General features: G+C 38.4%; 3 protein-coding genes and 2 pseudogenes across 3 annotated transcripts; 2 read left to right on the top strand and 3 right to left on the bottom strand.

The window, feature by feature from the left end:
• Positions 1 to 92: 92 nt before the first annotated feature.
• LOC120179454 (chloroplastic lipocalin-like) lies at positions 93 to 2,842 on the top strand. The gene is made up of 5 exons (XM_039185048.1): positions 93 to 267; positions 556 to 676; positions 1,128 to 1,367; positions 1,881 to 2,171; positions 2,435 to 2,842. The coding sequence occupies exons 1-5, from the start codon at positions 182 to 184 to the stop codon at positions 2,711 to 2,713; spliced, it is 1,017 nt and encodes a 338-aa protein (XP_039040979.1). The 5' UTR covers positions 93 to 181; the 3' UTR covers positions 2,714 to 2,842.
• A 70-nt stretch (positions 2,843 to 2,912) lies between these two features.
• Positions 2,913 to 3,904, bottom strand: LOC120179453 (protein LHCP TRANSLOCATION DEFECT-like). The gene is made up of 3 exons (XM_039185047.1): positions 3,571 to 3,904; positions 3,058 to 3,324; positions 2,913 to 2,999 (listed from the first exon to the last, which is right to left on the bottom strand). Exons 1-2 carry the CDS (start codon positions 3,829 to 3,831, stop codon positions 3,067 to 3,069), a joined length of 519 nt encoding a protein of 172 aa, XP_039040978.1. The 5' UTR covers positions 3,832 to 3,904; the 3' UTR covers positions 2,913 to 2,999; positions 3,058 to 3,066.
• A 703-nt stretch (positions 3,905 to 4,607) lies between these two features.
• Positions 4,608 to 6,346, top strand: LOC120179474 (annotated as a pseudogene).
• Positions 6,347 to 6,663: 317 nt separating this feature from the next.
• LOC120179473 lies at positions 6,664 to 11,375 on the bottom strand (annotated as a pseudogene).
• A 660-nt stretch (positions 11,376 to 12,035) lies between these two features.
• Positions 12,036 to 12,730, bottom strand: LOC120179475 (thiamine thiazole synthase, chloroplastic). The gene is made up of 2 exons (XM_039185058.1): positions 12,284 to 12,730; positions 12,036 to 12,197 (listed from the first exon to the last, which is right to left on the bottom strand). Exons 1-2 carry the CDS (start codon positions 12,662 to 12,664, stop codon positions 12,036 to 12,038), a joined length of 543 nt encoding a protein of 180 aa, XP_039040989.1. The 5' UTR covers positions 12,665 to 12,730.
• Positions 12,731 to 12,973: the final 243 nt, after the last annotated feature.

Genomic DNA, 12,973 nt, shown 5'->3' with positions numbered 1-12,973 from the left:
GATCCAACATCACAAATTTCCCATTTACAAATTCACTATAACAGTAAGAAAAAGAACCAATCTTAAACGTCCTCCTTTTTTCTAGATATTTTCAGAAGCCCCCAACAGTGAATCTGAACTAAAACTCAAAGATTTCAGAGAGTTCAATTGAAACTAGAGAAATCACTGATTGTGTTGAAATATGGTGAATGCAATTCAATATCATCAAACTTCACCATTGATTCTCTTTCAATGCTGTTCATCTTCTCATCCTCCTCGTCTCCCCAGGTACCATCACGATTCACCCTTTTTTGTTTATAAGTTGTTAATTTTCTTTTATGGGTTTCATTCGTTTAGCTTTACTATAGGGTTTCGGTTGAAGTTTTCTGGAGATTGAGAACTCATGAAAGAGAAAAATGGAAGCTTGAATAGGGTGTGAAATTGGTGAAAATGATATTGTTTTAGTTGACATTTTGTCATGAGGGCATTTGTGAACCTTTTAAGCAAGTGATAACATGTTCACAATTATATATGGTTTTAATAGCAATTTTGGTATTGATTGTGTTGCTTTTACAGGGGATTGCGTGGGAAGCTGACATTGAATTGCTATATCAAGAGTCCTCCCTTGAGTAAAGTTGTTGCAAGTCATGCTGTTTCGGGTCTTGCTTCATTGATATTTCTCTCTCGAACAAGCCAGGTGAGGTGGTTGTGTTTCTTCAATTTCTAGTAGTTTTATCAGTGGATTTCAACTCTAAAACATGGTTTGAAAGTTACTGTTCGATGAATTTACCCAAAGGAGTTTGTCTAATCATCGTTGCATCTCAAATATCGGTTTATAAGATTCAGTTCTGTATGAAAAAGACGTCGCTAAATATGACCACACTATCAAGATTATGAGAAAATTCAGTTTCCACTCTAAATCATTTCCCACTTTGAAGCTTAAAAGTTGTCAAGTAGATGTTCAGACAAGTATTTTCCAATCTTCTTCTCGAGCATGCGAGTTTGAATTGTGTCGGGTTTGCAGGGAAATGAAATCCCATCTCAAACTAACCCTTTCCCTGATTTGAGTAGTGCCAGAGGATACAAAATCATAGCATTGCGGTAGAGATTTCTTTATGTTATTAAGTTCAACCAACATTCGTTGGCAGGTTCTTGCAGCTGATTTATCTCATCATCCCAGCATCTGTCAGCTTACGAGTGCTGTGGATAATAAGCCAACTCTTCCACTTGAAGAAGATTCTGGTGAAGGAAATGGGATGCTAATGATGATGAGAGGTATGACAGCAAAGAACTTTGACCCTGTTAGATATTCTGGAAGGTGGTTCGAAGTAGCATCTCTAAAAAGCGGATTTGCTGGCCTGGGTCAAGAAGACTGCCATTGCACTCAGGTAAACGTTGCAAGGTAGATACAAAACTGACTTCGTGTCATTTCACTGATTCACTCCCAAATTGAGAAACACCGAGGATCCGTTTTATGATATATATGTAGAAAATATTTCAATCTATGTTGCTCGGACTCTTCATTGGTCTTTAAGTACTCTTGTCCAATGCTCGTGCCTGACACATGGGTTCGAGGATATGATCTCCAAGGATCTTCCAAGTACATGGGAAAACTTAGAAAAAAATAATCATTGCTATGTCAGATACATTCCCATATGTGATACTGGTTCAAGTAACATAGATTTCAACCATCATAGGCTTCTCTAGTTTCACTTTACCATATACAGTTCAACGAATAAAACAACGAGCCAGAAGTCAAACTAGTTTTTATCAGATCCCGAAACTAGGACTAGTTGCTTCTCTCAGATCCATTACTGCTGTAGATTTCATCCTGTCATAACTTTTTGTTTACTCCCAAACTTTGATTGCTAAAATAATACATGTAGTCAATCAATTTGCAGGGAGTTTATTCATTCGACATGAAAACACCTGCAATACAGGTTGACACATTTTGTGTTCATGGAGGGCCTGACGGATATATTACCGGGATAAGAGGAAATGTTCAATGCCTTTCAGAGGAAGATATTGGGAAGAATGAAACAGATTTAGAAAAGCAAGAGATGATTAAAGAGAAATGTTACCTTCGGTTTCCTACCTTGCCTTTTATCCCCAAAGAACCTTATGATGTTATTGCTACCGACTACAACAATTACGCCCTTGTTTCAGGAGCGAAAGACACAAGCTTTATCCAGGTAAACAGATAGCATATCTCATTAAGGATCTACGGAGTGTAGTATCTCGATACTTATGTTCAAATCAAATATGCTTTAAACACTGATTTTGGATACTATGACTTTAAGAAAACATATATCGAGGCAAAAGACTGATTTCTTGCTAGTCTTCAAGCAACCACATCTCAATTCATGCAGTAATATACCAGTTGCGTCGGATTTTTAGCCTCAATGTTTCAGATATGTAAAACTATTTCCTTATGAATCTGGCATTGTTGTTTCAGATTTACTCGAGAACACCAAATCCAGGACGCGAATTCATAGACAAGTACATATCATACCTGGCAAATTTCGGATATGATCCAAGCGAAATCAAGGACACCCCACAAGATTGTGAAGTGATGTCAAACAGTCAGCTAGCTGCTATGATGTCCATGTCCGAGATGCAAAAGGCTTTAACAAACCAATTCCCTGATCTTGAACTAAAGGCTCCTGTAGCACTTAACCCTTTTACGAGCGTATTCGACACTTTGAAGAAGCTACTTGAGCTTTACTTCAAATAGATGTTTCAGTTCCCATGAACTCCATTTTATTCTCTGTTTTCACCGTGAAATTATACAGTACATTGTTCATCAAACTCCATGAATTGTAGATATGTAAGCAGCTTTTAATTGAAAACATATTAATTTTAACCCTTTGTTGTTCTCCTTCCAGTAAGGTTGATCGCAAGCAAACTTATCAACCATAAACAAGAACATACCATTGGTAAAGTGATACATCATCATTCGAGTTGGTAACAAAAGTTCATCGAATTTATAGGCGAATTTTATACATGAAACACTAACTTTTCCTCTATCCGACAATCTTCAAACTAGGTTCAACTCGAGGTTTATTATCAGGGATTGAATCAACCAGATCAAGCCTTTTGCACAGAAAAATTAAGGATCAACTGTTTTATTTCTTCATCGACAGCCCTATCAAGGGCAGTACGTCCATCTGCATCCTTGACATCATACTTAGCTCCAGCTCTCAAAAGCTCTTCGATTTTCGGCTTGTCGCCTTCTGATGCGGCCAGCATTAGCAAGATGTCTACTGGGTGAATGTTTTGGTTCAAAAGAGCTTCCATCTTATCGTAGGTGCCTTCAACAGCAAGCATCCCCATGTAGTTAAAGTACTGCAAACAAAATAGTTTCATCAATGGAAGCTTTGTCTGTACTGATGATATTCATATAATTATTAACAACCATTCAATAAGTTCATTCATTTTGAATCCTCCATATATGCCTGTAATGACAATATCATCATGATATCATCTAAAATCATAAAACCAAACATGTTTCCTACACTTCAATTAACCAAATCGAACAAGAAGAAGTTGGTCGACAAAGAAAAGCAAACGTACAGAGATTCAAAGAACAACCTGCTCAACATCATCTCTGTCGAAATCATCTCTGATTTGGCTTCCATAAATGCCAGCACCTTCAGCATTAACACCATTCTTACCAAACTTAAACCAGCATCGAGTCCTTGAACCATTGGAGGGTCCAATCTTTGAAGGTGTAGACCAAGACAGAGAATTTTGAGAACCCAGAAACTTGGAACCGAGCTTTGGCAAAGATGGGAAGGAATTTGTGGGTTTTGAAGTAAAGGGTATTTGGAAAGTAAACGGGATTGAAGCCATTGATTCTTTTGTTTCTGGTTCGGTGAGACAAAAGGGGAGTAGATGAAGGTGGTTTCGTTTCCACTTAGCGTTTCTATCCACTCGTTGTCTGGAGAAGAAACGTTTGCGTGTCTTTTGTTTTGTTATATGTTACCTTGCATCAGTGTTCTTGGCCGTTGATCTAGTTGGCTTTACAAAGCATCCGGATCCTACTACTAGTAGGGCCATTAAATTACCATTTGTCCCAATTTGATCCCCTGTTTTTTTCATTCCATATTTGATCTTTGAACAAAATTGGTCTAATTCCTGGTAGGGCCAGACAGAAAATGCAAGTTACGTAAAATCTATATGATATCAAAATATCACAAAACATACTTGTCATTTCCAATTTTTTTTTGTTGCCCTCTAGTTTCAAGGCTTCGTCTTGATTAATCTAGACGGACCCAGATCGTACACCTAGTTTTGGTGAGTGAGTTTTTCGCAGGATTTTCTGCCTACACAAGAACTCGAACCAAAGACTTTGCTTAAGCAATATTAAGTTGCTTACCATTTGAACTAACTTTGTTGGTATTCTTATCATTTCCAATAATTATCTCCATCGTAGTTCCATACAAAAAATGACAGGAAATGTAGACATGCCTTTCCTTTTTTTTTCCTTTTCTGAAATCATATGGATATGCTAAAGGAACATCTTGAGATTTCCGGATAAAGAAAGTCTGGGACCATAGACAAGAATATTTGAGCCTATAGCTGCCATGTTTCTGATTCTTCTTTCTCAGTAAATCCACATGATTAACAATCCAACAAAGATCTAATCGACAATACCAAGAAACTCTGCCATTTATATATATGGAACTCTTCCTGCATGTCTGAAGGCATAGCAGCATTGTTTCCAAGGATTTTTCAGCCATGGCCTTGAGTGTCAAGCAACAATTCTAGTTATCGCCTTCCCTTTCTCAGCCTTAATTGGAGATCCTGATATTCTCTCTGATTTTGTGGTTCCACCAGGAACCAATAACACTCTATTGGATGGAAACTTCTTCACCTATACCGGCATGAGGTCACTCATTAACTCTCCCCCACCTACAAATTTCACTGTCACTAAAGCAACCATGGCTGAGTTCCCTGCCCTTAATGGCCAAAGTGTTTCCTATGCTGTGTTGGAGTACCCTGCTGGCTCTGTTAACCCTCCTCATACGCATCCTCGTGCCGCATAGCTTTTGTTCCTCACCTATGGCATACTTGAAGTTGGATTCGTTGATACCACTAACAAGCTGTTTACACAAAGGCTTCAAGCTGGTGACATGTTTGTGTTTCCCAAGGGATTAGTCCATTATCAGTTCAACTGCGCCAAGAACCATTCTGCTATCGCGGTTTCGGCCTTCGGTAGTGCAGCTGCCGGCACAGTCTCGGTTCCTTTTACGGTGTTTGCGACGAACATCGATGATGACATCTTAGCTAAGTCTTTCAAAACCGATGTTGACACAATTCAGAAGCTCAAAGCAGGTTCCAACCTAAGGCCTGAGATGTGGTATTCTAATTTCTAAGCTATTTGGTTAAATATGTATGTTTGGTCTAATTCTGCTGCAAAATGGGATTTATCATGTTGCTTCGTTGTGTTGAAGGTGAATCGTACCTCATAAAATAATCATTAAGACGTAACGAAGCCATTCAAGGTATTTGTTGCCATAATAAATAAAATGTGTTTCCCCCATAGAATTCTAAGTTTCCCCTAGTCTTGTAGTGAACATAAATATGCCAGCAACCTGAAGTGTTTGAGGGTGCCATTAAAGGCTGGGAACAAAGCCATGCCAGCTTTTTCTTTTCCGGTTGCCCTCCAATTCCAAATTCCAAGGTTCGCCTTGATTAATCAGGATCGACCCGGGTCGCACACCTAGTCATGACGAGGGAATCTCTCAACGAGAATTTTTTACATACACAAAGACTCGAACCTAAGACCTTGCTTAAGCGATATTAACCTGAAGGTTAAATTTATTTTAATTTATTAAAATTGGGAGCAAATTGATATAAATACAGGTAACATTGATTAAATGTGTAATTATACTAAATATTTTAACTGTTACATCAGGCTTTCCGTTAAATATTAACCGCAAGTGATTTTATTGAATACATTTAAATTGTACTTGAGTGACCTGATTGACAAAATTTAAAAAATAATGCTTAAAAAAAAAAAAGATAATAATTAAGTGATCACTAGTATAATTTATCTTTTATTTTAAATAATTTATCTTTAAATTTTTAACTAATTTTATAATTGTATGTTAAATCTTTTAAAATTTTATAAATTAATTTAACTAGGCTTATAATTTGGTGCTGATAACCAATCATTCATTTAATTATTAGATAAATATAAAAAAGTAGGTTGATAGAGGCGGTGTGGGAGAGGAACGAGTTGCAGACTCGGATGTTGAGGGTTTTGGCTCAGAGGGTGGAGCACCAGGAGAAAGCATACATGTGTGACAAATTGAGGAGAAAGAAGAGGAGAAACGATGAGAAATGTGGAGCGAAGAGATAGGTATATGAACCGGGTCCTCCATTTTTGTATTTCTTTTATGGTTTGTTGTTTTTGACAATCCTGTAAGTCTGCTTCCAAGTTCCGATTATGATGAGAAACGGAGTTGTTTGCTTCAATCCGATCTCGATATTCCATTTAAAGGATGATGATCAAAGACCATAGATATCAAAATGAAGCAATTAAAGAAACTCAAATGTAGTTCCATTACATGATTTCTGCATTTGGTTTTCCAGCAATTCATCTTTTCCCTACAAAAATCCATCAAACAAAGATGACGATTGTTAGGATGGTAGCAAACGAGGGTTCAAATTTTCGGCCTAGGCTCCAAGACCTTTCTTGATCTTCTCAATTGTAGGAACATCAGTTTTAAACCCTTTAGCAAGGATGTTATCGTCGATGCCGGTGGAAAAAACGGTGGATGGAACTGAAACGGTACCAGTATTCGCACTACCAAAGGCCGAGACAGCCATGGACGGGGTATCGAAGCTCGGATTATATTTGTAATGCACGAGGCCTTTCGGGAACACAAACATGTCAAGAAACTCGAATTTTTGGCTGTAAAGTTTGCCGGTCGTGTCGATGAAACCGACTTCGAGAACTCCATCGATGACAATGAGGAGCTCGGCAGCACGAGGATGGATGTGAGGCGGATTGAGTGTGCCTGCAGGGTACTCCAAAGTGGCAAAGGAGACACTGGTTCAATTTAGGGGCTTTTTTTTAATTTCTTATTAAGTTTTAATCTTTTCGAATATTTTTAAAAAATTCTCATTAAATTTCTAATATTTAAAAAAAAAATTAACTTGGATTTTAAAATTTTCATTTTATTAATTAATATGTGATAAGTACAAAAACAATATCTTTTAAAAATAACTTTTGATTATTTTATATTGAATGTTCGTCCTCCGAGATTCTTGGTGCTAAAACAGGATTTCAAAATCTACTGTAAGTTTGCAACGGTTTCATTGAAGGGAATGAAACAGTGGGGAAGTAGTAAAAGATATGAAGATGGAAGTAGTAAAAGATATGAAGATGAAAGTAGTAAAAGATATGAAGATGAAAGTAGTAATGGAAACTGGAGAGCGGTGGTGACCGGAACTCGGAAACCTATCGGGAAGTAAACATTCTTCGCCATTGAAATACACCTTCAGAGTGAACCCATCGCCTTCTCGAACTGTTATATTGGGTGTGTTTTTCTTCGTGAATGAAATCTCATATTGTTGTTTTCCGGGGATTCTTGGATCATCTGGTGTAGCCCCATTTTTCTCTGCCAACAAGAATTCCAAGCCCTTCAAGCCATTGAAGAAGATTGTGTTCTTAACGTTCTTCAGCTTGTTGGTTCCGTTAAACGAATACGCCTCATCAAAACCTAGGTACGCTATGTCCGATTCGATGGAGACGTTGTAATACCCCAACTCGTATCCGACCCGGATCCGAGTCCGAAGCGTCACATTGACTTTTCAAAAACCTTAACTCGTATAAAATAGTGAGTAATTTAAAATTTATTATTACATATAACTTATTCAAAACCTTTATCAAACTATTCAGAGCTTATACAATATATTATTTTGAATACATGCCAACTAGAACTTTATGTATTAAAATACATATTATTCACCTTTATTCTGATATGACATTTGGTAAGGAGAACTGACCTGTCTTGCTCCACATTGCTCTTTACTCTTCTAACTTCGTTAACCTACGTGTGAAACAATCACACGCTAAGTCGATGACTTAGTGAGGCAATAAACATAAAATATAAACTATAGCTTGTAATCATATATGAACAATTAATGCTATCACCTCATACCCAAACATATATCCATTCATTTATCAAATCCACACATGCATATAATTATCTTCTAATCTATCATTATCATATTATTATCATTCACGTTTCTATTATGTTCATATCATATATCTTATAACATATACAATAATCATTAACACACACATATCATATCATATAATTCATGTCACAAAACACATATATTTATCACATACATTGTATTCAATGTTATCTCTTATTAGCCTATATACACTTGTAAGAACTGTAGATATGTGAGTCTATTGAGGTTGTGCACTATGCTATCACCACAACTCGTAGGGGTCCCACTAGGGGCTATGAAATTTTGTCCCGAAAGACCTATGAAATATCCGAAAGATTACTGTATGTCCCGAAGGACCGTGTAGACCCTCGACTCTTGGCATGCCAACTATACCTATAGCTCTTGTATCATATAACATAGGCATTTTCACTTTATCATTTCACATGTCATATAAGCTCATAGCTTCTTTCACATATACATGTAATCACATAGCTTCTTTTCATATTCTCATAAGATTACATAGCTCATATCTTATACTTTGTTTTCTCAGGTTCGCATATAACATGTCATATGGCTCATATCTTTCTCATGCAGTCATATAGTTCAATTTCTCACATGTTCATATATATACATCACATAGCACATATTTCTCATATCCTCACAATCATAAACATGTTAACACATATAATCCAGCATACATACAATTCATGTCATTCATATACTTATAATCATATATTCATGCATTCTAACATAGGAAATAGACTTATCACAAGTCTTGTTTCCATTTAGCACCATAAACTAACTACTATGCACTCACCTGAGCCTCACTAAGATCTAATCCACTTTATGATTTCCTTTCTTTCGATCGAATCTTGACTTGATAATCGTTCCGGGACTTGTTCGTGCTCGATATCTATATAATCATACATTGATACCTATTAGTATCCAATTGATATACACTAATCTATCATTTCTTATACCAAAAGAAAGGTATCCCTTGAAGTGCATCGATGCATTCAACAGTACATCGATGCACCAATCACCTTCGATGTTTTCATTTTAAGGGGATGCATAGATGCACTCCTTATGCATCGATGCACCAATTACATTCAATGTTTCCATTAATATGGGCGCATCGATGCACTCCCTGTGCATCGATACACTCTGTACAAATTCTGAAAATTTACCCTTGATGCATCGGTGCACCCTTGAATGTGCATCGATGCACATAGCCCAGAATTCATTTTAAATCCCAAAAATCTACTCAAATCGACTCAAATGCTTCATCTTTCATCCCGTTTTATGTTCTCAACTCATATACACATGCTTAAACCAATTTATACATATATAAACCATCTTTAACTTCAAAAATTTATTTCTGATATGTAACTCAAGAATTAAACCAACTTTGCAATATGTTTTAATTCACATTCTATGGCTTCTAACTTCTTAATTAGACCATTGACAAGTCAAATTTAACTTTCAACTTCAGTTATGAACTCTATTTCAAGATTTCACCCAAGAACATCAAATCTTTAATCCCTCCTAACTCCATCATACTTTGATTTTAAGATAACTTAAGCTTTCCTTAAGCTTAGTTATCATCTAATCATCAAAACCCAACCTTAAAATCAACAATTAATCCATAAATAAAGAAACTCACCTTTGAGCTTTGAGATACGGGAGGAGGAAGAAGAAGAAAGAAGACTCTGGATAATTCTCTCTTTTCTCATGTGGTTCCTTATCTTATAAAAGGAATATAAAAATATTCCATGTCAATTGATTATTTTACCCTCTACTTCATTCAATAATTACTAAATAACCTTCATCATATTTCCAATAAATCATTGAACTATTCAATTATCCCACTTTAATCACCAATTCTTGAAATTTTACAATTTGGTCACTAACCCGGTATTGAGGATGTTACAGACGTATCAGGCGATGATTGGGAGGTCTCCCCAGTTGAACAGAGTCATCCTCGCCATCCATTTGTCTTTGTCATCGGAGTTGACATGCCAGTTTATGCTGACCCCGCAGTTGTCTGGGCAAGGCAACTTACGATGGACCTCTTTGTTTTTTATTTCAGAATTCTCGAGCTCTCTCTGTCTGATTTTCTGCAGGGAGAAGGAGAGCACTCGGCGGCAGAAGTAACGCCGGCCTGTCGGGATTGCATTTATGGGAGTCGGTGTAGACCTTGTCGCATCCGCAAGCGCACGTGGGGCAGGGAATGGCGGAATCGCTGTAAAAAGCTGTGAACGAAACGCGACACTTGGATTTGTCCGTATCCAGTTTCGTGATGTTGCAGAAGACTTGCCAACTCGCGACGGTGTATATCTTCGCATCGAGACCCGACGGATCGGCGAATTCCGACGGGTCTACTCTAACTGGAGGTCCACATTTGTAACCAGCGTTAAGATATCCTGTAATGTTCCATTTTTACGGCGGATGCAACACTGTCTTCGAAATACCCGGAGGCAATTTATATACTCTCAATTGAAAGACAGCTCGAGCTTTTTTTCGTCCATCCATGGAGGTAAGAGAGTCCCATTTTTACAACAATAAGGGATCTTACCAACCCTGGTATCGTTTGCCTTCGAATGCGGCAAGTCGGTAATCATCGGAGCTTTATCGCGGTTCATGACTTGAGAGAAATCGAAGCTTTCGAGGTATTTAGCGGCAGAGCCGTGAATGCATTCGGAGTGATCGATTCTGGGAGTGTAGGCTCCTTTCATGGAGTAAATGAACTTGCCTCTCATCCATTCCCATCTCAGGTTCCATCGGTCGAGTTTGCTGATGGGGCTGTGGTTGTTCATCGTCACTTGTGCCTGGTAGTTACCTTCGTATGATTTCAGGAAATCGTACATGAAGGTGAGGTCTCCGTTTTGCTTAGGCACGTACTGGCTCGTCATACTCCTACTTTCCAATTTCGGCTCATGTTTGCAACATGTGTTCATGAAGGTTTCTAGGGAAATAAGGGGGTTTTAAAATAAGAGAAACAAAGAAAAAAAATATTAGCTGAGAGATGCCTTCCACACACTGTTACAATTGTCCATTCACGGTAGCGGTAGCGGTGGAGCCGGAGCCTTTTTCTCCTCGTAGGCATAGCTATCGTGATCTCGAGGAACGCCGTTACAGACTTGAGTTCTTATATGGATCAAGATTAATGAAATAAACAACAGGTTCATACCTGGTTTTCCCATCTTTTTCCCCCTCCAATCCCTTTATTGTTGCTATTATTTTGTTGGCCAATGCTGAAGAGCCTAGAGAGCAGCGGAGGGGACAGAGGGGAGAGAAGTTAACCGTACGGTCACCACGCGGAGGAAGGAGGAGAGAGGCACTTAGGCGGTGAAAGAATTGTGATTGAAACTTATGAGATAACAGGATTACGAAGAAGAAGAAAGAACACGAGGGATATTCAAGTATAGCTAAATTCTCTGCCCCTGGTTTTCTGCTGTTTTTAGATTGTTGATCTAAAGATTCGCAACGGGAAACAAATTCCTGGTTTCTCTCTTGCAGATAAATTGCTCGACTTAGATTATTCTTTTGATTTGTGGATGCCTGTAATGGTAGTTAGAAGCAAACCATATATTATATTGTATGTTTTAAGTTTCAGCTTGTTAGATTATTTTACGAGCAATATCATTCTTTTAGCCATCATTATATAGAAGACAGAGTAGTAGAGAAAGCAAGCAGTACTTAATTCAAAGGCATGCTACAACAAGAAGAAGAAGGAAAACTACATGCTAAGCTCTTTTAGATATCAAGTTACAGGAGATTATTCCATTTCCTGCCATTATTCAATTCCCTCGTCTCCATATATAGCAACTGCGACCACAGCCATCGGTATCGATATTACGACACTAAGCGTCAACGGTGTAGGCCGAATCAGAGGAGGCCAAGATCAGCTCCGGGTGAATGCTTCCCACATATGTTCCGTCAAGGGCATTAGGCAACCCTAATGCTTTGAGAGCCAGATGAGCTGCCTTTTGCCCTGATATCATCATTGTTCCGAATGTTGGCCCCTGTAAAAATCAACACAGTGCGTCACTAATGGGCCCAGAAAGCATTAATGATTGTTATGCAAGTGAAAAGGAGGAAGGGATTTTACTATTCTTGGAGATCCGTCGATCTCTGCAACTTCCATCCCTGTAACAATCATCCCGGGCACGATTTCCCTAGTCAGCCTCACGATGGCATCCTCCGCCGAGTTCATATCGAGTGCCTTCATCCCCGGCACGCTATCGATCATCCCGATGCTCTTCAACCTCTTGAATCCGGTGGCGCCGAATGGTCCATCGTGTCCGCAAGAGCACACCACCACCTTGTCCTCCATTACATTGGGATCCATGCAGGACTGTGTTTCGTGGTTCATAGACACCAGGGCCCAGTTAGTCACAACGCCGCCGACTCTTCCTTCCTTCACTATCAGATCCTCGGCCGCCACCGCGTTGAATAGCTTCACGTTGGGGCGGGCCAAGAGCTTGCTCATGATCGTGGATATGAAAAGGGCTGCATGTTTGATCACGACGTAGTCGTCTTATTCATCGTATTCGATCTTGAGTTCATCCAGGAAGCAATGAGCTGGTTTCCTCACGACCTGAGTGAACATGAGTTTTAGACAATTTCATGGCCTTAAATGTCGCGGAAGACATCTATCGGATAGAGAAAAATTGAAACTAATAATTTGAGAAAATAAAAATGAAGATAAAAAGAGACACAAAATTTACGTGGAAAACCCCTAAATAAAATAGGGTAAAAACCACGGGCAACGGTAGAAGAATTTCACTATGAGAAAATA

Source organism: Hibiscus syriacus, unplaced genomic scaffold (genome assembly GCF_006381635.1).
Source record: "Hibiscus syriacus cultivar Baekdansim isolate YM2019G1 unplaced genomic scaffold, ASM638163v2 tig00112416_pilon, whole genome shotgun sequence".
NCBI classification, from domain to species: Eukaryota; Viridiplantae; Streptophyta; class Magnoliopsida; order Malvales; family Malvaceae; genus Hibiscus; species Hibiscus syriacus.
This window is presented reverse-complemented; position numbering and strand designations above follow the sequence as displayed.